General features: G+C 47.0%; 1 protein-coding gene across 2 annotated transcripts; it reads left to right on the top strand.

The window, feature by feature from the left end:
* Positions 1-2,988: 2,988 nt before the first annotated feature.
* Positions 2,989-19,786, top strand: LOC149441785 (motile sperm domain-containing protein 1-like). 2 transcript variants are annotated; one of them, XM_089656885.1, is made up of 6 exons: positions 2,989-3,129; positions 7,899-8,173; positions 14,570-14,645; positions 17,068-17,279; positions 17,353-17,517; positions 19,386-19,786. In XM_089656885.1, the coding sequence occupies exons 2-6, from the start codon at positions 7,978-7,980 to the stop codon at positions 19,415-19,417; spliced, it is 681 nt and encodes a 226-aa protein (XP_089513011.1). In that variant the 5' UTR covers positions 2,989-3,129; positions 7,899-7,977; the 3' UTR covers positions 19,418-19,786. The 2 variants fall into 2 exon arrangements, with proteins under 2 accessions (XP_089513011.1, XP_089513012.1); XM_089656886.1 differs by lacking the exon at positions 2,989-3,129 and adding an exon at positions 3,246-3,462.
* Positions 19,787-24,055: the final 4,269 nt, after the last annotated feature.

Here is a 24,055-nt window from a genome sequence, read left to right as displayed (position 1 = left end):
GAAAACATGGAGGAGGGTCCAAGATTTGCTGAGATGCTGAAAATATCCAGGAGGGTCCCAAGATTTACTGACATGCCGAAAACATGGAAGAGGGTCCAAGATTTGCTGACATGCTGAAAATATGTATGAGGGTCCAAGATTTGCTGAGAAACTAAAAACATGGAGGAGATTTCAAGATTTACTGACATGCTGGAAACATGGGGGAGGGTCCAAGATTTGCTGACAAGCTAAAAACATGGAGGAGATTTCAAGATTTACTGACATGCTGAAAACATGGAGGAGGGTCCAAGATTTGCTGAGATGCTGAAAATATCCAGGAGGGTCCCAAGATTTACTGACATGCCGAAAACATGGAAGAGGGTCCAAGATTTGCTGACATGCTGAAAATATGTATGAGGGTCCAAGATTTGCTGAGAAACTAAAAACATGGAGGAGATTTCAAGATTTACTGACATGCTGGAAACATGGAGGAGGGTCCAAGATTTGCTGACAAGCTAAAAACATGGAGGAGATTTCAAGATTTACTAACATGCTGAAAACATGGAGGAGGATCCAAGAAATGCTGAGCTGCTGAATATATCCAGGAGTATCCCAAGATTTACTGACATGCCGAAAACATGGAAGAGGGTACAAGATTTGCTGACATGCTGAAAATATGTATGAGGGTCCAAGATTTGCTGAGAAACTAAAAACATGGAGGAGATTTCAAGATTTACTGATATGCTGAAAACATGGAGGAGCATCCAAGATTTGCTGACATGCTGAAAATATGTATGAGGGTCCAAGATTTGCTGACAAGCTAAAAACATGGAGGAGAGTCCAAGATGTATTGACATGATGAAAACATGGAGAAGGATCTCATGATTTGCTGACATGCTGAAAATTTGGAGAGAAGGGTTGCATGATATAATGACATTCTAAAAACATTGATTATAGTCCAACGGTTTGCTGACGTGCTGAAAACATGGAAGAGGGCCTCATAATTAACTGAAGTGCTGAAAAAATAGGGGAGGGGCCAAAACTTGGAACTGATGAACATTGAGGGGAGGGGCCTAAATCACCTTCCTAGTAATGACATCAGCAGCACATCCCATTGTCAACATTTTACAAGTGTCTGTAATGCTGAAAACATGGAGGAGGGTCCAAGACTTGCTGATATGCTGAAAACAAGGAAGAAGGTCCAAGATTTGCTGACATGCTGAAAATACGTATGAGGGTCCAAGATTTGCTGACAAGCTAAAAACATGGCGGCGGAGAGTCCAAGATGTATTGACATGCTGAAAACATGGAGAAGGATCTCATGGTTTGCTGACATGCTGAAAATTTGGAGAGAGGGTTCCATGATATAATGACATGCTCAAAACATTGATTATAGTCCAACGGTTTGCTGACGTGCTGAAAACATGGAAGAGGGTCTCATAATTAACTGACATGCTGAAAAAATAGGGGAGGGGCCATGGATTTACTGACAAACTGAAAACATGTAAGAGGGTCTTTTAATTAACTGATATGCTAAAACATGGGCAGTCACATGATTTACTGACATGCTGGAAACATAGAGGAGGATTGTATCATTTGCTGACATACTGAATACATGAACATGGATCCCATGGTTTGTTGACATGCTGACAATGTGGAGGAGGGTCACAAGATTGTCTGACTTGCTGCAATATAGGAGAGGGGACAAATATTTACTGACAAACTGAAAACATGGAAGATGGTCTCATAATTAACTGACATGCTAAAACATGGGGGTCACTTGATTTACTAACATGCTGAAAATATGGTGGAGTGCCCCATGATTTACTGACATACTGAAAATATGGAGGTAACGTCCCATGATTTACTGACACGCTGAAAATATGGAAAAGGATCCCATGGTTTGCTGACATACTGAAAACCTAGAGGAGGGTCCCATGATATACAAACATGCTAAAAACATTGACAGTGCGAAGGTTTGCTGACATGCTGTAAACTTGCAGGAGGGTGCAAAGATTGTCTGACATGCTGAAAATATAAGGTAGGAGCCAAAGATTTACTGACAAACTGAAAACATGGAAGAGGGTTTCATAATTAACTAACATGTTAAACATGGGGGGTCACATGATTTACTGACATTCTGAAAACATGGAGGAGGGATTGTTGATTTATTAACATGCTGAAACATGAAGGAGTGTTCCATGATTTACTGACATACTGAAAATATAGAGGAGGGTCCCATGATGGACTGACATTGTAAAAACATTAATCACAGTCCGAAGGTTTGCTGACATGCTGAAAACATGTAGAAAGGTCACAAGATTGACGGACACGCTGAAAAATAGGGGAGGGCCCAAAGATTTACTGACATGCTAAAAACATGGAGGAGGCTTTCATAATTAATTGACATGCTAAAACATGAAGGAGGGTCTTAGGAGTCACTGACATGGTGAAAACATAGAGGGAGGGTCCTGAGATTTACTGACATGCTGAAAACATGAAGGGAGGGTCCCATGATAATGTCATGCTGAAAGAAATGTGAGTTACATGATTTACTGACATACTTAAAAAAACCAGGAGTGTCCCATGATTTACTGACATGTAAAAAATACCCCACAGGGGAGTGTTTCATTATTTACTGGTATGTTTTAAAAAATAGAGGAGTGTCCCATGATTTACTGACCTGAGTTGGGCGGGAATACAGGTAGAATATTTTACTGACGTTACAAACATGGGGTGAGTCAGTAAGGTCAGGAGTTTACCATGCTTTAGTCACATCATTTTACACTTCCATTGTGATATGTGAGGGGGAAGGGCACACTGACCGGCTCTGGGAGTTATATTCCATCATGCAGCCAGCTCTGGTCTCATCAGTACAATAATATTTCTTTGTACTTTCCTCCATTTCCTTGGAGACCTGAACACTTCGCCCTCTACATTCTGATCACCGAAAAAATGTCTTCCACAGAGCCAGGATGGAGTCACATGACCTGACGGGGCGGGACGTTCCGTTCGCCGATAGGAGAGCGCTCCTCCAATCAGATATTCGTGTTCCTCCCCGCCCCCTCCAGTCTCGCCGCCGACGGACAGGCTCTCCGGCCAATCCGCGGTCAGTGCGGGGAAAGCAGGAAGAGGCGGCGGAGGGTGCAGGTAACAGTGCGAGGACCCCCGACCCGACAACCCCCAAGCCTTGGGGAATGCTGGGAGGGAAGCCCGGTGACGTCACTCCAAAATCCCGGGCTGTGAACAGAGACCTTCCTGAGGGGGGGGCGTTTATCTGCCCCCATGTGGGCGGAGCCTGGAAGGGTTATTATTGCTGGTGTTAGTGTTCCCAACTCCGCCCACCCTCGGGGGGAATGTCACTGGTGAAGCAGGAGTGAGACTCCCTGTCAGCAGAGAGGGACAGGCAGAAGCTTCTCACCCATTACTTAAAGGGGACCTCCACCCATCAATAGAACTTCCTGTCCCCTCCCACTTGCACAGGTGGGAGAGGGGCATTTTAAATATTTATTAACCACTTGTAGGCCAGTCCTGTTCTGACACGCCTCTCCTGCGTGGAAAAATGTTTTGTTTTTTTTTTTGCTAAAAAAATAATCGGAGCCCCTGAACCAGGGGCGGACTGACAACTCATGGGGCCCCCGGGCAATAGGGGATCATGGGGCCCCTGTGTCCTCGCCCAAACTCATAGCACACCCAAAAAAGAGCCTATAAAAGGTACCAGGGGCATCCCATGGGGCCCCCTACTGACCCCGGGCCCTCGGGCAGTGCCCGAATGGTCAGTCCGCTCCTGCCCTGAACATTATGTATTTTTATCAGAGGCCCCAGAGAATAAAATGGGGGGGGGGGGGTGCTGACATTTTTTTTTTTAATACACGGTATTCCCGCAGCGGTTTTTAAGACGCATTTTTTTTAAAAATTTTTTTGCAAAAAATACACTTTAATGGATTTATTGCAAAAAAAAAAAATTGTGAACAAATTTTTGGCTCCAATATAAAAGGTGATGTTACGGCGAGTAAGTAGACACCAAACATGTCACGCTTTAAGAATGTGCGCGCTCGCGGAATGGAGGCAAACTAGGATACTTGAAAATCTCCATAGGAGACGCTTTAAATATTTTTACAGCATGCTGCACCTCAAAGCTGTAAAATACGTGAGCCTGGACCCCCCCCCCCCCCTCTAGGTGACACCATCCGCATCTCACTCTGGGGGGGTGGAATCTGTTACCCAATTTACAGGGACAGAGGAGGTCTGCCACTAGAATGATTCCTCTCCCTAGAACGTTCACGTGTGGTGCAGTCACGGTGTACATATGCATGCGTGACCTAAGTATGCCTTTGCCTCTGCGCAAGAGGGGAGGGGATGGGGGTGCTTTAAAAATATATTTTTTTATTTTTACTCTGTCCTTTTAATTCTTTTATTAGTATTTATTTTTATACATTTTTTTATTTTTACACTGTCCCTTTAAAAATGAAATTTGCTTTGAAGTCAATAGGACATGATTTTGCATTGAAGTCAATGGGAGTTGCCTTTGCATTGAAGTCAATGGGACGTGATTTTTGCATTGAAGTCAACAGGACGCGTTTTTGCATTGAACTCAATAGGAGGTTTTTTTTTTCATTAAAGTCAAGGTAGGCGTTTTTTGCCTTTAAATCAGTGGGAGGCATTTTTGCATTGAAGTCAGTGGGAGGCGATTTTGCATTGAGGTCAGTGGGAGATGGTTTTGCATGGAAGTCAATAGGAGGCGATTTTGCATGGAAGTCAACAGGAGGCAATTTTGCTTTGAAGTCAATCAGAGCTGCTTTTGCATTGAAGTCAATGGGAGTTGCTTTTGAATTAAAGTCAACTGGAGGCGTTTTTGCATTGAAGTCAATAGAAGGCGATTTTGCTTTGAAGTCAATGGGAGGCGATTTTGCTTTGAAGTCAATGGGAGGCAGTTGATTGAGAGAGAGCTGGCAAAATCGCACCTGTACTGAAATTGCACAGAAAGTGGAATGAAAGTGCGATTCCAGCACACGTCTGAACCCAGGCTAAAGGGGCCGCTTGCCCGCAGTAGGGCTAAATGTAACAAAGACACCAGCGTCTGAACCGCATGTCCCGGGCGCCTGAACCGCATGTCCCGGGCGCCTGAACCGCATGTCCCGGGCGCCTGAACCGCATGTCCCGGGCTCCTGAACCGCATGTCCCGGGCTCCTGAACCGCATGTCCCGGGCGCCTGAACCGCATGTCCCGGGCGCCTGAACCGCATGTCCCGGGCGCCTGAACCGCATGTCCCGGGCGCCTGAACCGCATGTCCCGGGCTCCTGAACCGCATGTCCCGGGCTCCTGAACCGCATGTCCCGGGCGCCTGAACCGCATGTCCCGGGCGCCTGAACCGCATGTCCCGGGCTCCTGAACCGCATGTCCCGGGCTCCTGAACCGCATGTCCCGGGCGCCTGAACCGCATGTCCCGGGCGCCTGAACCGCATGTCCCGGGCTCCTGAACCGCATGTCCCGGGCGCCTGAACCGCATGTCCCGGCTCCTGAACCGCATGTCCCGGGCTCCTGAACCGCATGTCCCGGGCTCCTGAACCGCATGTCCCGGGCTCCTGAACCGCATGTCCCGGGCTCCTGAACCGCATGTCCCGGGCTCCTGAACCGCATGTCCCGGGCTCCTGAACCGCATGTCCCGGGCTCCTGAACCGCATGTCCCGGGCTCCTGAACCGCATGTCCCGGGCTCCTGAACCGCATGTCCCGGGCTCCTGAACCGCATGTCCCGGGCTCCTGAACCGCATGTCCCGGGCTCCTGAACCGCATGTCCCGGGCTCCTGAACCGCATGTCCTGGGCGTCGGGCGATATAAACAGTGCAGTCCCAAATGTCTGATAAAAATATTAAGTGCGGGTAAAGTAGGCAGATCAGGAGGTGACCGGGGTCAGAGGTCAGGGTCATGTTTTCATTCAGTCTTAGCCCGGGTTCACACCAATGCGGTGCGGGAAATGTTGTGAATTCTACGTGTTTCCCGCACCGCACTGCAGTCGCATCGCGTCCATGGTGCGGGTGTCAGTGATAATTAATGACACTCCGGAACAGAGCGCAGAACGCGATACGATCCTCAGAAATTCCATCACGGGAGGGAACAGTCATGCGATGCGAGTCGGGTGCGGATGTAGAGAAGGGTCCTGCACCTTGCTGGTTCGGATGTGATTTGAGCCGTATAAAATGTACAAATCGCAGCGCACCGACATTCACATGTAATACACACAGGAATGGGAGCCGCAGTGTGACCCCGGGATTGAAGTGACTGTAAGCCTTTCTCTATACCCAGTCAAGTGACCGGCCTCGGGTGATACACAGAGATCAAACAAATCCCCCTGCATAAGTTGTACCTGTTTACTTGCAGTATTCTCTTCCCCACAGCGGTTCAAAGGTGCAGAATTTGCAAAGCATGTTTGAGCTGTCAGAAAGCAGGGGGAGGAGAGCTGAAATTACACTCTACAGAGCTCAGTGAGGAGAGCTCTGAGAGCTGATTGGAGGGAAGGGCCCCCCCTTCCCCCCCCCTCCACTCAGCCCACAGAATTGGAGCAGAGACTGTCAATCATAGGCTGTGTGCTGGATCTCCCTCCTGTCACCATTGTATCTCTTGGTGTCAGGAAAACTTGTCAGAAGTGACAGAATGCTGAATTTAGAAAAACAAGGAACATGATCTCTGTACAGCGCCACAGTATATGTCAGAGCTATATAAATGTATAATAATAATAGTGTGTGACTGTGGGGGAGGGGACATTAGAGTGTAAGCTCCTCTGGTACAGAGATGATGTGACTGTGGGGGAGGGGACATTAGAGTGTAAGCTCCTCTGGTACAGAGACTGATGTGACTGTGGGGGAGGGGACATTAGAGTGTAAGCTCCTCTGGTACAGAGACTGATGTGACTGTGGGGGAGGAGACATTAGAGCGTAAGCTCCTCTGGTACAGAGACTGATGTGACTGTGGGGGAGGAGACATTAGAGCGTAAGCTCCTCTGGTACAGAGACTGATGTGACTGTGGGGGAGGGGACATTAGAGTGTAAGTTCCTCTGGTGCAGAGGCTGATGTGACTGTTGTGGAGGGGGCATTAGAGTGTAAGCTCCTCTGGTACAGAGACTGATGTGACTGCGGGGGAGGGGGCATTAGAGTGTAAGCTCCTCTGGTACAGAGACTGATGTGACTGTGGGGGAGGAGACATTAGAGCGTAAGCTCCTCTGGTACAGAGACTGATGTGACTGTGGGGGAGGGGACATTAGAGTGTAAGCTCCTCTGGTGCAGAGACTGATGTGACTGTTGTGGAGGGGGCATTAGAGTGTAAGCTCCTCTGGTACAGAGACTGATGTGACTTGGGGGAGGAGACATTAGAGCGTAAGCTCCTCTGGTACAGAGACTGATGTGACTGTGGGGGAGGGGACATTAGAGCGTAAGCTCCTCTGGTACAGAGACTGATGTGACTGTGGGGGAGGGGACATTAGAGCATAAGCTCCTCTGGTACAGAGACTGATGTGACTGTGGGGGAGGGGACATTAGAGCGTAAGCTCCTCTGGTGCAGACACTGATGTGACTGTGGGGGAGGGGCCATTAGAGTGTAAGCTCCTCTGGTGCAGACACTGATGTGACTGTGGGGGAGGGGCCATTAGAGTGTAAGCTCCTCTGGTGCAGAGACTGATGTGACTGTTGTGGAGGGGGCATTAGAGTGTAAGCTCCTCTGGTACAGAGACTGATGTGACTTGGGGGAGGAGACATTAGAGCGTAAGCTCCTCTGGTACAGAGACTGATGGAACTCTGGGGGAGGGGACATTAGAGTGTAAGCTCCTGTGGTGCACACTGTGTTGCTTCTCTTGTACAGCACTGCAGACTATGTCAGAGCCATGTGGAGTTCTATACAGTAATTGTTCTTCTTTCTCCCATGCAGTGTCCGGTCCCTGAGGTTCCCCTCCCATCTCCCTGTGCAGCGATGTGATGTGACCAATGTGCAGCGTATGTAGCCGGCCATGCACAGGGTTCCCGCCAGAGGGGAAGAAGATGAAAGGAGGACGACCCCCGAGGCGTCTTTGCCTTCTGGCAGCCGCTCCCCCCTCCCCATCTTCATCTTCCCTCCCGCTCTGGACTTCTACGCCGATGACCAGGCCAGCCACAAGCAGGTGCTGACCCTGTACAACCCCTTCCCCCGAGTGCTCCGATACAAAGGTGAGACTCCGCAGTACTGTGCTGGGGTGGGGGGGTCCTTTTTCGCGTCCTCTGCGCCACAAAGCTCTTTCTCCCCAAAGTGGTTATTTATCGTAGCCTCCGCACCCGACACACGCCTGCACTGTGTGCTAGGTAAACCCTTCCCCCACAGCCTGAAACGTGAGACTGTCCGGTGTGCGTAACCCGCCATAACCATGGCAGAGATCATTCTTTTGTCAATGGCTCCTCCCCCTTCTATGTCAAGAATACGTAGCTGGTGGTCCCATTTTAAACACAAAAGCGACATTTATTAAAAAAAACTTGCATAGTTGTTTATCCATCATCCATCAAAGCTGCATGTTCATTCGTTCTGTGCAAATGGTACAAAAATGGAATGTTCTTAGGCTACGTTCTCTGCAGATCGAATGTTTTACATTGGAAAAAAAAAAGTGTAAATGGGGACGTTATCACATTATGGCCACTAGATGGAGCTGAAATAGTCATTGTAGTATCTTCCCCATTTATACATTTGATCTGCAGGGAATCTAGCCAAGCCGATTCTGTGCCAGAACGAACTTCCATGCATGGATGGACAGCTATTCCAGCTCTATATACATATACCTCTACGTATCGGTTCCCTTCGAGAAAACCATGGTGGGACATAATCTGGCCCATGGCCTACGGATTTCTCCAGCCCACAGGAGCATTTCAGAGGTGACTTCACCCCTTACCATACACCCTGAGACCATAAAGGTTGCCCCTCCGTTGATCTTGAACCCCCCCCCCCCCCCCTCGGGAGTACCTCTCTCTTTTTGAATCTTGGGCAACAGATAGCAGTACCAGGTATTTCTCCATGGCAGACAGCTACAACATTTAGACAATCTCAGGAACGGGTATGGGGCGTTCCAATTGGGTGCAACAACTACAATATTTCACACTTACCAACTTGGCAGGACCAGTAAGATCTCCTCACCCCATTTGAAACCCTTCCCATGTCAGTCACTTGAGGTCTGCTGGCAATCAAACGCAAACTTTTATTTTGTGGCCAACAAGATGTAGGACTCTACTTCTTCAAGAAGCAGGAGAGATGGCCTCTCTTCGACCCTCATAAACCTCCATCATCTCAAAAAGCACAGGAGATCTGCTATAAACTCAGTAGATGGCATGGAGTTACTAGAAACTGACCACAGAGACACGTCCACCACATGCTGGAGAAGATGCGGCCAATGAGACTCCAATCCCCACGAGTGATGGAACTTCCCCCCCTTGATCAAACCCCTGTGGGATGATATCCATAAACTAATTAGGAACATCAACGATGGAAGCCTCCAAGACAACACATTGCTTTATTTACTACATTGCACCCTACTCTCTTGCAAAGCTTACAAAGGTTGGGTTACCCCTTTCCCTCCACCAAATAAGGTTTGGTCCCCGAGAACTGGAGGAGAACACAACCAACCTACCATAAGTGAGCGGGATCTCTAGAATGAATCCCATTATGGAGGCAGATAAATTAACACATCGCTGGGATATCACCGATGGAAACCTTCAAGACAACCCATTGCTTTATTTACTACAGTGCACCCTACTCTCTGTCAAAGCTTATAAAGGTTGGGTTACCCCTTTCCCTCCAGCAAATAAAGTTTGGTCCCAGAGAACTGGAGGAGAACACAACCAACCTACTGTAAGTGAGCTGGATCTCTAGAATGAATCCCATTATGGAGGCAGATAAATTAACACATCGCTGGGATATCACCGATGGAAACCTTCAAGACAACCCATTGCTTTATTTACTACAGTGCACCCTACTCTCTGTCAAAGCTTATAAAGGTTGGGTTACCCCTTTCCCTCCAGCAAATAAGGTTTGGTCCCCGAGAACTGGAGGAGAACACAACCAACCTACTGTAAGTGAGCTGGATCTCTAGAATGAATCCCATTATGGAGGCAGATAAATTAACACATCGCTGGGATATCACCGATGGAAACCTTCAAGACAACCCATTGCTTTATTTACTACATTGCACCCTACTCTCTGTCAAAGCTTATAAAGGTTGGGTTACCCCTTTCCCTCCAGCAAATAAGGTTTGGTCCCCGAGAACTGGAGGAGAACACAACCAACCTACTGTAAGTGAGCTGGATCTCTAGAATGAATCCCATTATGGAGGCAGACAACTTAGCGATGTGGGACATCAACGATGGAAACCTTCAAGACGACCCATTGCTTTGCTTACTACATTGCACCTCGCCCTCTGTGAAAGCTTATAAAAGTCTGGTTACTCCTTTCCCCCCATTATATACGGTTTGGTCCCCGAGAACTGGAGGAGAACACAGCCACCTACTGTAAGTGAGCTGGATCTCTAGAATGAATCCCATTATGGAGGCAGACAAATTAGCACATCGCTGGCACATCCCCAATGGAAACCTTGAAGACGACCCATTGCTTTATTTACTAAGTTAGGAGAGATGTATTTCTTTTTTTTTTTTTTTCTTCCATAAGATTTTTATTAAGTTTTACAGTCAATAGGAAGATAACAGCAGTGCACATGTCACACAGCCATACAAAACATGCCCAATGACACAGAATTTTTTTTATATCTAAACTAATGGTGGTGATCAGCGGCTTGTAGTGGGACTGTAATAGTGTGGCGGGCGATCTGACACTAATTGAAGCTGGGGGGGAGGGACTGACTAATTGCCACTGACATCATCAGTGACACTAATACAGTGATAATACTATACACCAGTGGACTCAAAACTGCTGCCCTTTGCTTACTTTTATCCAGCCCTTGGACCATTTTGTGCCCCACTGTCAGCAACAATGGAGCATAGTTCCTGCCCAAGATACCTACAATGGGGAATTTGTCCTCACTGACACCAAGGATGGGGCATTATTCCTCTCACTAACACTAACATTTTCTACTCCCGCTGGACACAGCCCGGCCCTCCTAAAGTTTGATGGACAGTAAGGCTAGGTTCACATCTGTGCGGGTGGTGCCGCTATGGATCCGCACAAAAATCCATGGAGCTGCACCACCCGCACAGAAGAATGTGAACCCCATGGGCGGGTGCCATTAATTCTAATGGCACACCGCCCGCACTGGAAATCGCAACCGTACTGGGAACAGAGGTTCCCGTGCGGGCTGTGTTTTCAGAAGAAGTGCATGGACTTCTTCCCTGCGTGTCCTGGGGCACGGGAGTCCATTCAAATGAATGGGCTCTCGTGCCCGCGAAAACATGGATACGTGAACCAGGGGTAAACTGGCCCCTTGTTTAGAAAGTTAAGAGACCCCTGCTACACACTGTCACTGTACTAATGACACTAGTTACCTCTCGGGGTAATCAAGGGGTTAAATGTGTGCCTAACAAGTGATCATGTGTGTATTATGTGCTGCTTTTTACTAAAAAAACATCTCTGTGTTCCCTTCTCCCTGCTTTGCAGGGAGAAGCAACAAAGAGATCATTCCCTCTATGCAGAGCCCTGTGTTGATTGTCAACACGGAGCTCTGGGCTGTCATTGTAAAGTTGATCCAGGGAATATCCGATTGCCTCTCGGTGGATCAGGAAGGAATTTTTCCCCTGTAGGAGCAAATTGGATCATGCTTTGCTGGGGGTTTTTTTGCCTTCCTCTGGATCAACTGTGGGTGTAGGATTATAATTTTTTTTTTTGTTGGTTGAACTGGATGGAATTTTGGCTTTTTTTATCCAGACTAAAGCAGGCCATAGACGGATCAAAAACCGGCCATTTAAAAAAAAAAAAAATGAAAAATCGGTCGTTCGATCGGCCGACGTTACCACCAATGGTAAAAAAAATCATCCGATTTTCGTCCAGTCTATAGCCGGCATTTAACCCCATAATTACTTCTGTCCCTTGCAGACACAGGGGAGCAATAATAAGAAGAATAAAAGAAGAAGAAGAAGAAGAAAAAGAAGAATTCCAGTCCGCTATTATATCTTATATGAAAAGTCTTGCGGATGCAACAATGTATCCATTTTGGATACAGATGTTTTTATTGGGATACAAATAGATACAATGTTGCAACCGCAAGACTTTTTCATATAAAATATAATAGCGGACTGAAATTCTTCTTTTTCTTCTTCTTTTTCTTCCTCTTCTTTTTCTTCTGCTTCTTTTTCTTCTTCTTTTCTTCTTCTTCCTTTTCTTCTTGCAGGTCACGGCTCATGCAAAGATTTTTTATCGGTAAAACGATCAGCCGATTTGCCCATCATTGCCGGGAAAATCGGCCAATCGTCTAAATCGGCCGCGAATATTCCGACATGACCGACAAAAAAAATGTGCAAAAAGCCCGAAAAACGGCCAACCAATTAACCCACTAACTGTGCGAAAATCGGATGATTTTTTTTTTCAGGCCGAAAAATCGGCCACTGTGTCTAATCACAGCGGGAGTCACCCTGTACCTGGAAGATTGTAGAGATATGATATCCAACACAAGGTGACTACTGTGAGGATATGTACAACGCTCCCAAGTGCGTCTATGTATGTTCAATAAAGCAATTATTTTACTTCTCACTGTTGTAGTGCCTATAAAGTCCACCAAATGGCCCCTTTCTCTTCTCCTGTACCTGGAAGAGGCCAGCGACTGTGCCTGTATGGGCCGATTGGGGCCAGGCTGGTTAAACGTACCCTTTTTTGCCCCACTTCCTGGTAAAGTGAGGCACTGGTGACGTAGCCAGGGCTTCACAGATGCACCCTGGGAAGACTACGTCACCTGTGCTCTCCAGGAAGATCTTGCTTCTAAACAAGGCTTTTTTTTAACAGATTACCATAATGTCACACTGATGGCACTTTGCACCTCACCCTGTGCCTGTGCTGTATGACAGTACACTCAAAAACAGCCTGAGGACATACTGTGCGTGCAGGGTTTTGTGGCTCCGCCCCCCTGGACATGGAGCCCGAAGTTGGCTTTAAATAATGTCAGGACTGGGAGCCCTGTGCCCCTATTGGATGGACCAGGTGTCACAGTTCAACTACAGGGCTTTCCGATTCAGTAGCCACTGTCTTTATTTATATACATACAGTTATGAACCCATCGTATTGTCGGGGGATCGATCGGTATTTTGGTTGTATCCTGTGTCAAGGAAATATTTAGTTTTTCATGCATTTTAGGTAGAAAAAAAACTGAAGTAGAGAATAGAAAAAGAATTTTGTTCCATTGTGACATGTGGTCACCCATTCAGGGAACAGTGATTGTTTTTCCTGACAGGCCACGCCAACTCTGACAACTTCTTAGAACGAGCCCTTCATCTGTGGCACTGTAACGGAACCGACCCCAGACTGCGCTTGGGTACTTCCATTAGAATACCACTCCGAACACCAACAACAGACACCACAACCGACCATACAAGACTAGACGACACCAATCTTGAAGTAATCCAGTATTTGAACACAGATAAAAGATATATACACTCAGGGGACAGTCCCCCCCTCTCTGCATAATGATACAGGGCGGGGCAATCTACATTTAGTAACAAGAGACACATAGGTATTCAGACTTCACACCAGCAGACAGTCCCATTAGGAGGGAGGGCTGATGGAGACACCCCCCCCCCCCACTAAGCTAATACCCCTAAACACATACATCCCATAATAGTTTGCTCCCAAGCCAGGCAAACAATAGAACAATAGGATGCAGCCACATGACACCAAACAATTCACAACCCCCACCCCACCGATCTCCTAGACATGTCTAGACAATATTAGGACAGATCACCCTGTACCCTAACAGGCACAGGGTGACTTACACATAAGAGGGATATGGGGAGCTGAGACAGGGGTCTCCCCACCTCTCCAAAGTGAGCTGTGTTCCATGGGCCCCCCACCCAAAGTCACTCCCGTCACAGGCATTATTTATTTATTACAGGTACTTATATAGCGCCGTCAGTTTACGCAGCACTTTACATATATACAGTATTGTACATTCACATCAGTCCCTATCCCTCAAGGGGCGTACAATCTAAGGTCCCTAACTCACATTCATACATACACATACTAGGGACAATTTACACAGGATCCAATTTATCTACCAGCATGTCTTGTGGAGCGTGGGAGGAAACCGGAGGAAACCCACACAGGCACAGGGAGAACATGCAAACTCCAGGGAGGTGGTGCTGTGGTTGGGATTCGAACCAATGACCCGAGTACTGCCAGGCGGAAGTGCTAACCATTTAGCCACTGTGCTGCCCATGCCATTGTGACAGATTGCTTTGATAATCCGGCTTCTACCTACAGACCGGACTGACAGCAGGTCCCTACTGGAGCGTGTATATATACTACGCAATGCCAAAAAATTGGGGTTTGTAGCAATACTATACAATTCTAACAAATGTGGAGTTTTCCTTTAAGGAGTTCTAGGTGTTCTGCATCCTCCCATAATGACGTGCTTATCTTCTCTCTGGCAGTTCTCTCCACGGCCCCCCTACGGTACACAGTGGTGGATGCTGAAGGACTGGTCAAGCCAAATTCCTGCATTGACATGTGAGAACAGATCACCCCCCCCCCATTCCAAATCTGTCATTCACTGGTTTCCACTTTTATATAGCTCTGTAGAGAAGCGCAGAACGGAAAAAAATTATCTATCATTATTATTGTTATTGTTTCGGATAAATTTGTCACGTTACTAATTTTGTTTCGTGGATTTGTTTCGAAATTCGTTCAGTTTATTCATTTTGTAACGAATTCCACATTTTCAGAACAATTTGAAATAGCGCAGGTCGAAAATTTATCAACCGATCCGAATTCTGTGTGAAGAATAGTTGGTTGTTAAGGAGAGGGCCGCGAAGGCGGTCGCTGCGTCTGTAACCGGTGACTCATTGGCTCTCAGTGGTTTCCCAGCTAAATGTAAAAAAAAAAAAAAAAAAAAAAAAAAAAGGCCGACAATGGAAAAAAAAAAAAAAAAGAATTGCCAGCAATGAAAAAAAAAAAAGAATCGACGTTGCCTCCCCTCCCCCCCCCCCCTTCATATATGCCAGGCCCTTCAGATCTGGTATGGATTTTATTGGGAGGTCCATGCCAACATAAAAAAAAAAAACCAAAAAAAAAAAACATGTGCCCTCTCCCCAAATCCATACCAGACCCTTATCCGAGCAGGTCAAGAAAGGTCACATGCTCTCAACAAATGGGGCGGGGGGTGCTTGGGTCGATGATGGTACAAGTGGGCGGGGTCATCCGGTGACATCTTTTGGTGGCCTCACCCCTTTGTTATTTAAGAACTCTCAGATGGCAGAGTTGTCAGACGGTGGGAGCCTTCTCGAGTGTGGAGCTCTTCTTTTTTTTGGGGGGGGTCAGATGTGGCAGTGTTCATCATGATCAGGATGTTGGATCTACTTCGGGGGACATTTATTTTTTGGTTTAAAATAAGGACTTGGGGGGGGGGGGGCGGGATCTGGGGGCTTTGAGATTTTGATTAGCCCCCCAACCCACAGATCCCCGCAACCACCACCCAGGGGAAGAGACCCTTGTGTGCTTTGTTGCCGCTGCATGGGCATGGTTTGGGGGAAGGGTCCCCACCCCTTCCTGCCCTGACAGGCTGCATGCTTGGAAAAGGGTCTAATGTGAATTTTGTGGGGGGGGCTCCATGCTGTTTTTTTAGAACAAAAAGTGTGGTTAAGGTTCCCCTTAAAATCCTTACCAGACTCGAAGCGCCTGGTATGGATGGGGGGGACCCACACCGTTTTTTTTCTTATTTTTTCATTGCCGCCATTCTTTTTTTTACATTTAGCTGTCAGTGGGTAAGCCACTGACAGCTGATTAGTCATCGGTTGCTAGGGACATGGCGGCCGGCTTCCCGGCCATCTCCTTAACAACCAGCTACTCTTCACACAGAATTCGGATCAGCCGAATTGTTATGAAAATTTGGAATTCATTTGAAAACAAATAAACGAAACAAGAAGAATTTTTACTAAATTCCTTACTATTGTAATTCGGATACATCTGAATCTCCGAGTAACCAAAAATTAGTCCGAAGCTAAATTCAGACCATAACAAATTGCACAAATATGAACTGTCTGTAGCTTGGACATATTCCATGGCACTGGACAGAGAACACAGAGCCATTCACATCAGTCTCTGTACCAGAGGAGCTTACACTCTAATGTCCCCTCCCCCACAGTCCCATCAGTCTCTGTACCAGAGGAGCTTACACTCTAATGTCCCCTCCCCCACAGTCACACCGTCTCTGTACCAGAGGAGCTTACACTCTAATGTCCCCTCCCCCACAGTCACATCAGTCTCTGTACCAGAGGAGCTTACACTCTAATGTCCCCTCCCCCACAGTCACATCAGTCTCTGTACCAGAGGAGCTTACACTCAAATGTCCCCTCCCCCACAGTCACATCAGTCTCTGTACAGAGGAGCTTACACTGTAATGTCCCCTCCCCCACAGTCACATCCATCTCTGTACCAGAAGAGCTTACACTCTAATGTCCCCTCCCCCACAGTCACATCAGTCTCTGTACCAGAGGAGCTTACACTCTAATGTCCCCTCCCCCCCACAGTCACATCAGTCTCTATACCAGAGGAGCTTACACTCTAATGTCCCCTCCCCCCACATTCACATCAGTCTCTGTACAGAGGAGCTTGCACTCTAATGTCCCCTCCCCCACAGTCACATCAGTCTCTGTACCAGAGGAGCATACACTCTAATGCCCCCTCCCCCACAGTCACATCAGTCTCTGTAACAGAGGAGCTTACACTCTAATGTCCCCTCCCCCACAGTCACATCAGTCTCTGTACAGAGGAGCTTACACTGTAATGTCCCCTCCCCCACAGTCACATCAGTCTCTGTACCAGAGGAGCTTACACTCTAATGTCCCCTCCCCCACAGTCAGACGCTATTATACATTTTTATATGTAGGTAGAATATACAAAGTCTTCTCTGTCATCTTTCTTCCTTCTGCAGAGTCACTCGGCACCGCGATATCCGAGCTCGACATTACGGCAGCACAGACAAGTTCCGTGTGGAGGTGTGGGAAGAGGGCGGAGGACGAGGAGTGGGAGGGAGGAAGGACATTCCTGCCACACTACATCCAACCAGACCCCAGTCCAGAGAGAGAGTAACAAGTGAATCACCCAAGTGGCACCCACCTTCCCACGTCTTCTCAGTGCGCCATGGTAGGGGCAATACATTTGTATGGTTAGACTGAAGAAGAGGATCTGTGGTATAACCCTGTATATGTCTCCACAGGAGTTCCACGCCCACTGTCCCCTGGCTTGTTTGGGCTCTACATTCTGGTGGGATTGGTATCTCTGGTGGTCCTGATGCTTCCGTTACATGGCGACCCCCGGAGCTTCCTCCATGAGAATCTCCATGTGTCCGTCGTCCAGAAACTTGTTGCTGCTTACGTGTTGGGTACGAATCTAATAATTCAGTCTCTCCAGAGTCTTCTCTGTCTATGATCCTGTCTCTATAGATTCCTCTCTCCATAAGGCAATCTCTCTAGAGCTTTTTCTGTATGATGCTTTTCTCCATATTCTCCTCTCTATGACACAATCTCCCCATAGTCTTGTCTACTATCTATATCCTTCCTCTCTATGATCCCATCTCCAGAGCTTCCTCTCTATGATCCTGTCTTCAGAGCTTCTTCTCTAGGATTCCATCTCCCCATAGCCTTGCCTACTATCTATGTCCTTCCTCTCTATGATCCCGTCTCCAGCGCTTCCTCTCTATGATCCCGTCTCCAGCGCTTCCTGTCTATGATCCTGTCTCCAGAGCTTCCTCTCTATGATCCCGTCTCCAGAGCTTCCTCTCTATGATCCCATCTCCAGAGCTTCCTTTCTATGATCCCGTCTCCGGAGCTTCCTCTCTATGATCCCGTCTTCTGAGCATCCTCTCTATGATTCCGTCACCAGAGCGTTCTGTCTATGAGCCTGTCTCCAGAGCGTGCTCTCTATGATCCCGTCTCCAGAGCGTCCTCTCTATGATCCCGTCTCCAGAGCGTCCTCTCAGGGATCCCGTCTCCAGAGCTTCCTCCCTGGGATCCCGTCTCCAGAGCTTCCTCCCTGGGATCCCGTCTCCAGAGCTTCCTCCCTGGGATCCCGTCTCCAGAGCTTCCTCCCTGGGATCCCGTCTCCAGAGCTTCCTCTCTGGGATCCCGTCTCCAGAGCTTCCTCTGTATGATCCCGTTTGCAGAGCTTCCTCTCTATGATCACATCTCCAGAGCTTCCTTTCTGTGATCCTGTCTCCAGAGCTTCCTCTCTGTGATCCCGACTCCAGAGCTTCCGCTATAGTTTTTGGTATGCCATTCTCTCCAGCGCCCCCCATTACCCTTTTTTTTTTCAAAGTATTATTTCAGTAATCCAATCTCTTCAAATCCCCCTTTCTATGGTCCCATCTCTCCAGAAGAGAGCATCCTCTCTATGTTCTTGTCTTTCAGGAGCTACTTCTTTATGATCTCAGCCTCAGAGCCCCATCTCTAAGATCTTGTCTCTCCAGCGTCCCTTCTCTAAATTCCCATCTCTCCAGAGTCCCTTCTCTATTATCTCATCCCCAGAGATCCTTCTCTAAGATCCCATCTCTCCAGAGTCCCTTCTCTATGATTGCGTCTCTCCAGAGTCCCTTCTGTATGATTGCGTCTATCCAGAGTCCCTTCTCTATGATCCCATCTTTCCAGAGTCCCTTCTCTATGATCCCATCTCTCCACAGTTGCATCTCTAAGATCCCATCTCTCAACAGTCACATCTCTGTGATCCCATGTCTCCAGAATCCCTTCTCTATGATTCCATCTCTCCAGAGCCCCTTCTCTATGATTCCATCTCTCCAGAGCCCCTTCTCTATGATCTCATTCCCAGAGTCCCTTCTTTAAGATCCTGTCTCTCCAGACTTCTTTCTGTATGATCTTATCCCCAAAGGCCCTTCTTTAAGATCCCACCTCTCCAGAGTCCCTTCTCTAAGATCCAGTCTCTCCAAAGTCCCTTCTTCATGATCCCGTCTTTCCATTGTCCCTTCTCTATGATCTCTTCCCCAGAGTCGCATCTCTATGATCTCATCTCTCCAGGATCCATTCTTTATGATCCCATGTCTCCGGGGTCTCTTCTCTATGGTTCCTTCTCTCCAGAGCCTTGTCTCTGCAATCCCGTGTCCCGACAGCCTCCTCTTTATGCCTTCTTTTCTCCAGAATCTTGTCTTTATGATCCATTCCTCCAGAGCCTCTAGTCATTGATCTAGTTTCTCCAGATGCTCCTTCCCGTCTCTGATGATTTCTTGTATACCCTCCACAGGTCTCCTCACCATGGTGTTCCTACAAAGCTGACAAGATGGTGGACCAGACATCCAGATGAAATAGGGACCTGCCTCAGAAAGCGGTTAACAAATCCCAGGGAGCACTCTACATACATGTGTATTCATGTGCATCAAGACTTTTATAACAACATGTACTTACATGCGTGAATGTACTATCCCACCTCAATATACCACGGAGTCATCTCTATAAGTGAACATCATAGAGCCATGTAACCCAAATATTGACACGTCTGATCTTGTGTATGTTGAGGGTCTATTGGGATACCATAGTCTGTGTTCAGCCATTCCCATCTTCTGTGTATACATTCGTGTAAATTGTCTATATGTACATTCGCTGTATATATGTCACCGTTACCGCCATAAACGTGGGTAATGTAAACATTTTCTGGGTGGATTTTATACAAAGGATATTTGCAGGTTATAGCAAGCGATGCAAACGTTCCAGGCTGTAAACGGCAGTATATCACATCATTATATGAATGCAATGCAAAATCTCCTTCGATCAACTTTCGATGTTGCTGGGTATTATGTGCTGGATTTGTACCTTAGTTGGACTGTTGAAAGGAAAAGGCCTTCTGCAGTATTTCTGCTATAAAAAATGGATGTCTTCTAAAGGGGAGGTTACTTGCTTACTACACTTACCAGTCTCTTTATTGGGTCCACCTGTTCAATTACTTGGTAACACAAATTGCTAATCAGCCAATCACATGGCAGCAACTCAATGCATTTAGGCACCTAGACGTGGTGAAGATGACTTGCTGAAGTTCAAACCAAGCATCAGAATAGGGAAGAAAGGGGATTTAAGTGACTTTGAACGTGGCATGGTTGTTGGTGCCAGACGGACTGGAGTGAGTATTTCATGAAACCCTGAAGATCTGGGATTTTCACACACCATCATCTCAAGGGTTTACAGAGAATGATCTGAAAAAGGCAAAATATCAACTGAGTGGCAGTTGTATGGACCAAAATACCTTGTTGAGGTCAGAGGAGAATGGGCAGACTGGTTTGAGATGATAGAAAGGCAGCAGTAACTCAAATAACCACTCATTACAACCAAGGTATGCAGAATACCATCTCTAAATGCACAACACGTCCAACCTTGAAGCAGATGGGCTACAGCAGCAGAAGACCACACCGGGTGCCACTCCTGTCAGCTAAGAACAGGAAACAGAGGCTACAGATTGGAAAAACGTTGCCTGGTCTGATGAGTCAATAGACATTTATATGGTAGGGTCAGAATTTGGCATAAACAACATGAAAGCATGGATCCATCCTGCCTTGTATCAACGGTTCAGGCTGATGGTGGTGGTGTCATGGTGTGGTGGATCCATCCTGCCTTGTATCAACAGTTCAGGCTGGTGGTGGTGGTGGTGTCATGGTGCGGTGGATCCATCCTGCCTTGTATCAATGGTTCAGGCTGGTGGTGTCATGATGTGGTGGATCCATCCTGCCTTGTATCAACGGTTCAGGCTGATGGTGGTGGTGTCATGATGTGGGGGAGATTTTCTTGGCACACTTTGGGCCCCTTCGTATTAATTGAGCATTGTTTAAACACCACAGCCTACCTGAGTATTGATGCTGACCATGTCCATCCCTTTATGACTCCAGTGTCCCCATCTTCTGATGGCTCCTTCCAGCAGGATAATGCACCATGTCACAAAGCATCTCAAACTGGTTTCCTGAACATGACAATGAGGTCACTGTACTCCAGTGGCCTTCACAGTCACCAGATCTCCATCCAATAGAGCACCTTTGGGATGTGGTGAAACGGGAGATTCCCATCATAGAAGTACAGCCGACAAATCTGCAGCAACTGCATGATGCTATCATGTCATTTTCTACCAAAATCTCTGAGGAATGTTTCCAACACCTTGTTGAATCTATGCCACGAAGAATTAAGGCAGTTCTGAAGGCAAAAGGGGGTCCAACCCGATACTAGCATGGTGTACCTAATAAAGTGGCTGGTAAGAGTATGTAATCAGGGTTGTTGATCCTCTAAAACAAGGGTCTCTAAACTTTACAAAGGGCCAGTTTACTGTCCTTCAAACATGACGGGGCCGTACAGTGGAAGAAAATGTCCTGGCATCAGTGAGAGTAAACAATGTCCCATAACTGGTGTTAGGAGGAGTAATGGTGCCGCATCCATGGGAGAAATAGTTGGTATCAATGGTAGGAATAGTGCCCCATCATTGGCGTCAGTGGAAGGAATAGTGCCCCATCATTGGCGTCAATGGAAGGAATAGTGCCCCATCATTGGTGTCAGTGGGAGGAATAGTGACCCATCATTGGTATCAGTGGGAGGAATAGTGCCCCATCATTGGTATCAGTGGGAGGAATAGTGCCCCATCATTGGTGTCAGTGGGAGGAATAGTGCCCCATCGTTAGTATCAGTGGGAGGAATAGTGCCCCTTCATTGGTGTCAGTGGGAAGAATAGTGCCCCGTCATTGGTGTCAGTGGGAGGAATAGTGCCCCATCATTGGTGTCAGTGGGAGGAATAGTGCCCCATCATTGGAATCAGTGGGAGGAATAGTGCCACATCATTGGTATCAGTGGGAAGAATAGTGCCCCATCATTGGGGCCAATGGAAGGAATAGTGCCCCAACATTGGCGCCAATGGAAGGAATAGTGCCCCATCATTGGTGTCAATGGGAAAATAGTGCCCCATTGGTGGTGTCAGTGGCAGGAACTATGCCCCACTGTTGCTGACAGTGGGAGAAATAATGCCCCAAGCACCAGAGAAAAGCAAGCAAAGGGCCGCATCTGGGCCACAGTTTAGAGACCACTGCTCTAAAAGAGATGTTTGCTTACTATGTAATGAGGTTTTACTGTCTCCTAAAGTGGAATGTCTGCTTTCTATGTTAGTTAGGATCTGGTAGTCCTTCTAAAGGAGGGGTGCTTGTTTTCTCTGTACTATATCTACAATTCATGATACATGAGTGTGATGGGCATTGGAAAGAATTACCCCCTTACAGATAGCTAAAAAGATCATTGGTGTAAGTGGGAACCTATCTGAGGAGCAGCAATTGTTCAGTGCTGAAGGAACCCCTAACAACCTCTGGAAGAACCCTATGATTCAATGGAATTCTGGGTGAGAAACTCTGCTCTAAAGGGGGTGGTGGTCGACTGCTTTCTACGTAATGAGGGTCAGGCGGTCCTCTAAAGGCAAAATGGTTGCTTCTACATAATAAGGGTTGGCCAGTCTTCTAAAGTGGGGAAAACTTGCTTTCCATGTAATGAGGGTCAGGCAGTCTTCTACAGCCGAGGCAGTTGTTTCTATGGAATGAGAGTCAGAGGAAGAAGGGGGTGTTCACTTTCTGTGTAATGAGGGTCAGGGGGGGGGGGTCTCTTGCTTCTTTATAAAAGTGGACCTTTAGGATTATTACCGAAATTAGATTTAGGAATAATGACCATTTGACATAAATTTAATGTGAGGAAGTGGTTTTGTTGTTGAGTTACCCCTCCTTGCGACCAGCTATTGTCCAAAGTTCAGAGAACTTACAGAACTGATATTTTATGGTTTGGTGGGATTAATCTGACCACCAATCTTCTCAGCCTTGCACAGTTCTACAGGCTCCTCTCCTGTACTGAAATTACTTACGCTGATTTTACTGCACACTGTGAGCTTCCCACAATGTCCATTAGAGTTAGAAGCTGCAGAAAGCCAGATAGAACCCACCCTATTTCTTGGCTGAAGGGCGTCCAGTTTCATCTTGGGGTTTTTTTCCCCCAGCCTGGCTGTTCCTGGCCCGCCCCTTGCATTTATTGGATTTTAGTTTGTTCAATCTCTGAGTCTCAGCATTACATGTGGGCATTACCTGGGGCAATCTATATGCAAATGAAGTCTGCCTAGGAAAGCCCACAGCTCTAGATCACCTCCAAGCATCATGGCATGGTCATATCTGCATAAGTCCCACCAAGAGCCAGCCCACTGCTTGCATCAAGGCATCATGTCAACATGCAATCATATTGTGAAGTGAAAAAATGCTGCGTTACATAAAACCATGGTACAAACCATTATATAACCAAAAAAACAAAGTGAAGAAATAAATATTAGAAGAAAAAAATATTGATATTGAAATAAAAAAAAATAAAAATACATATAAAAACCACACAAAAAATAAAAATTAAAAATATTTTAACCACTTGCTGTCCAGCCGCTGTATATAAATGGCCGGATGGTGGCAGTGCAAGCGCGAGTTGCCGTTCATTAACGGCACCCGCCATTTTGGACTGGGAGCGCACAGCACTGCATTCCGGTGCCCACTGTGTCCTCCGGACACAGTAGAACACAGATTGTCGTACGGGACCTCTGTGCGAGGTCCCAATCATGTGATCACTGATTGGCCAATCAGTGATCACATGCAAAGTAGTAAGCGAGATGTCACTTCTGACATCATTGCTTACTACGTGTGAAATCTGTGAATGATCACAGAGATCACATGGTACAGGGCTATTCACAACAGCCTTGTACCATGTGACAAGCTGTGACCAATCACAGCTCACACAGTATTTCTCACTGGCCGCAAGAATGCAGCCAGAGAGGAGAAATGATTGCTTTTACAGCCTTTATGAGTGTAAAAGCAATCAGTGTAAAAAAAAAAAAATCTTCATCACCCCCCACAAAATAAAAATGTAAAAAAAAGTTTT

This window comes from Staurois parvus, unplaced genomic scaffold (genome assembly GCF_062004578.1).
Source record: "Staurois parvus isolate SC_StPar_1 unplaced genomic scaffold, SC_StPar_1.0 ptg000947l, whole genome shotgun sequence".
Classification (NCBI taxonomy): domain Eukaryota; kingdom Metazoa; phylum Chordata; class Amphibia; order Anura; family Ranidae; genus Staurois; species Staurois parvus.
Note: the sequence above shows the minus strand (reverse complement) of the source record. Positions and strands in the feature narration are given on the sequence as shown.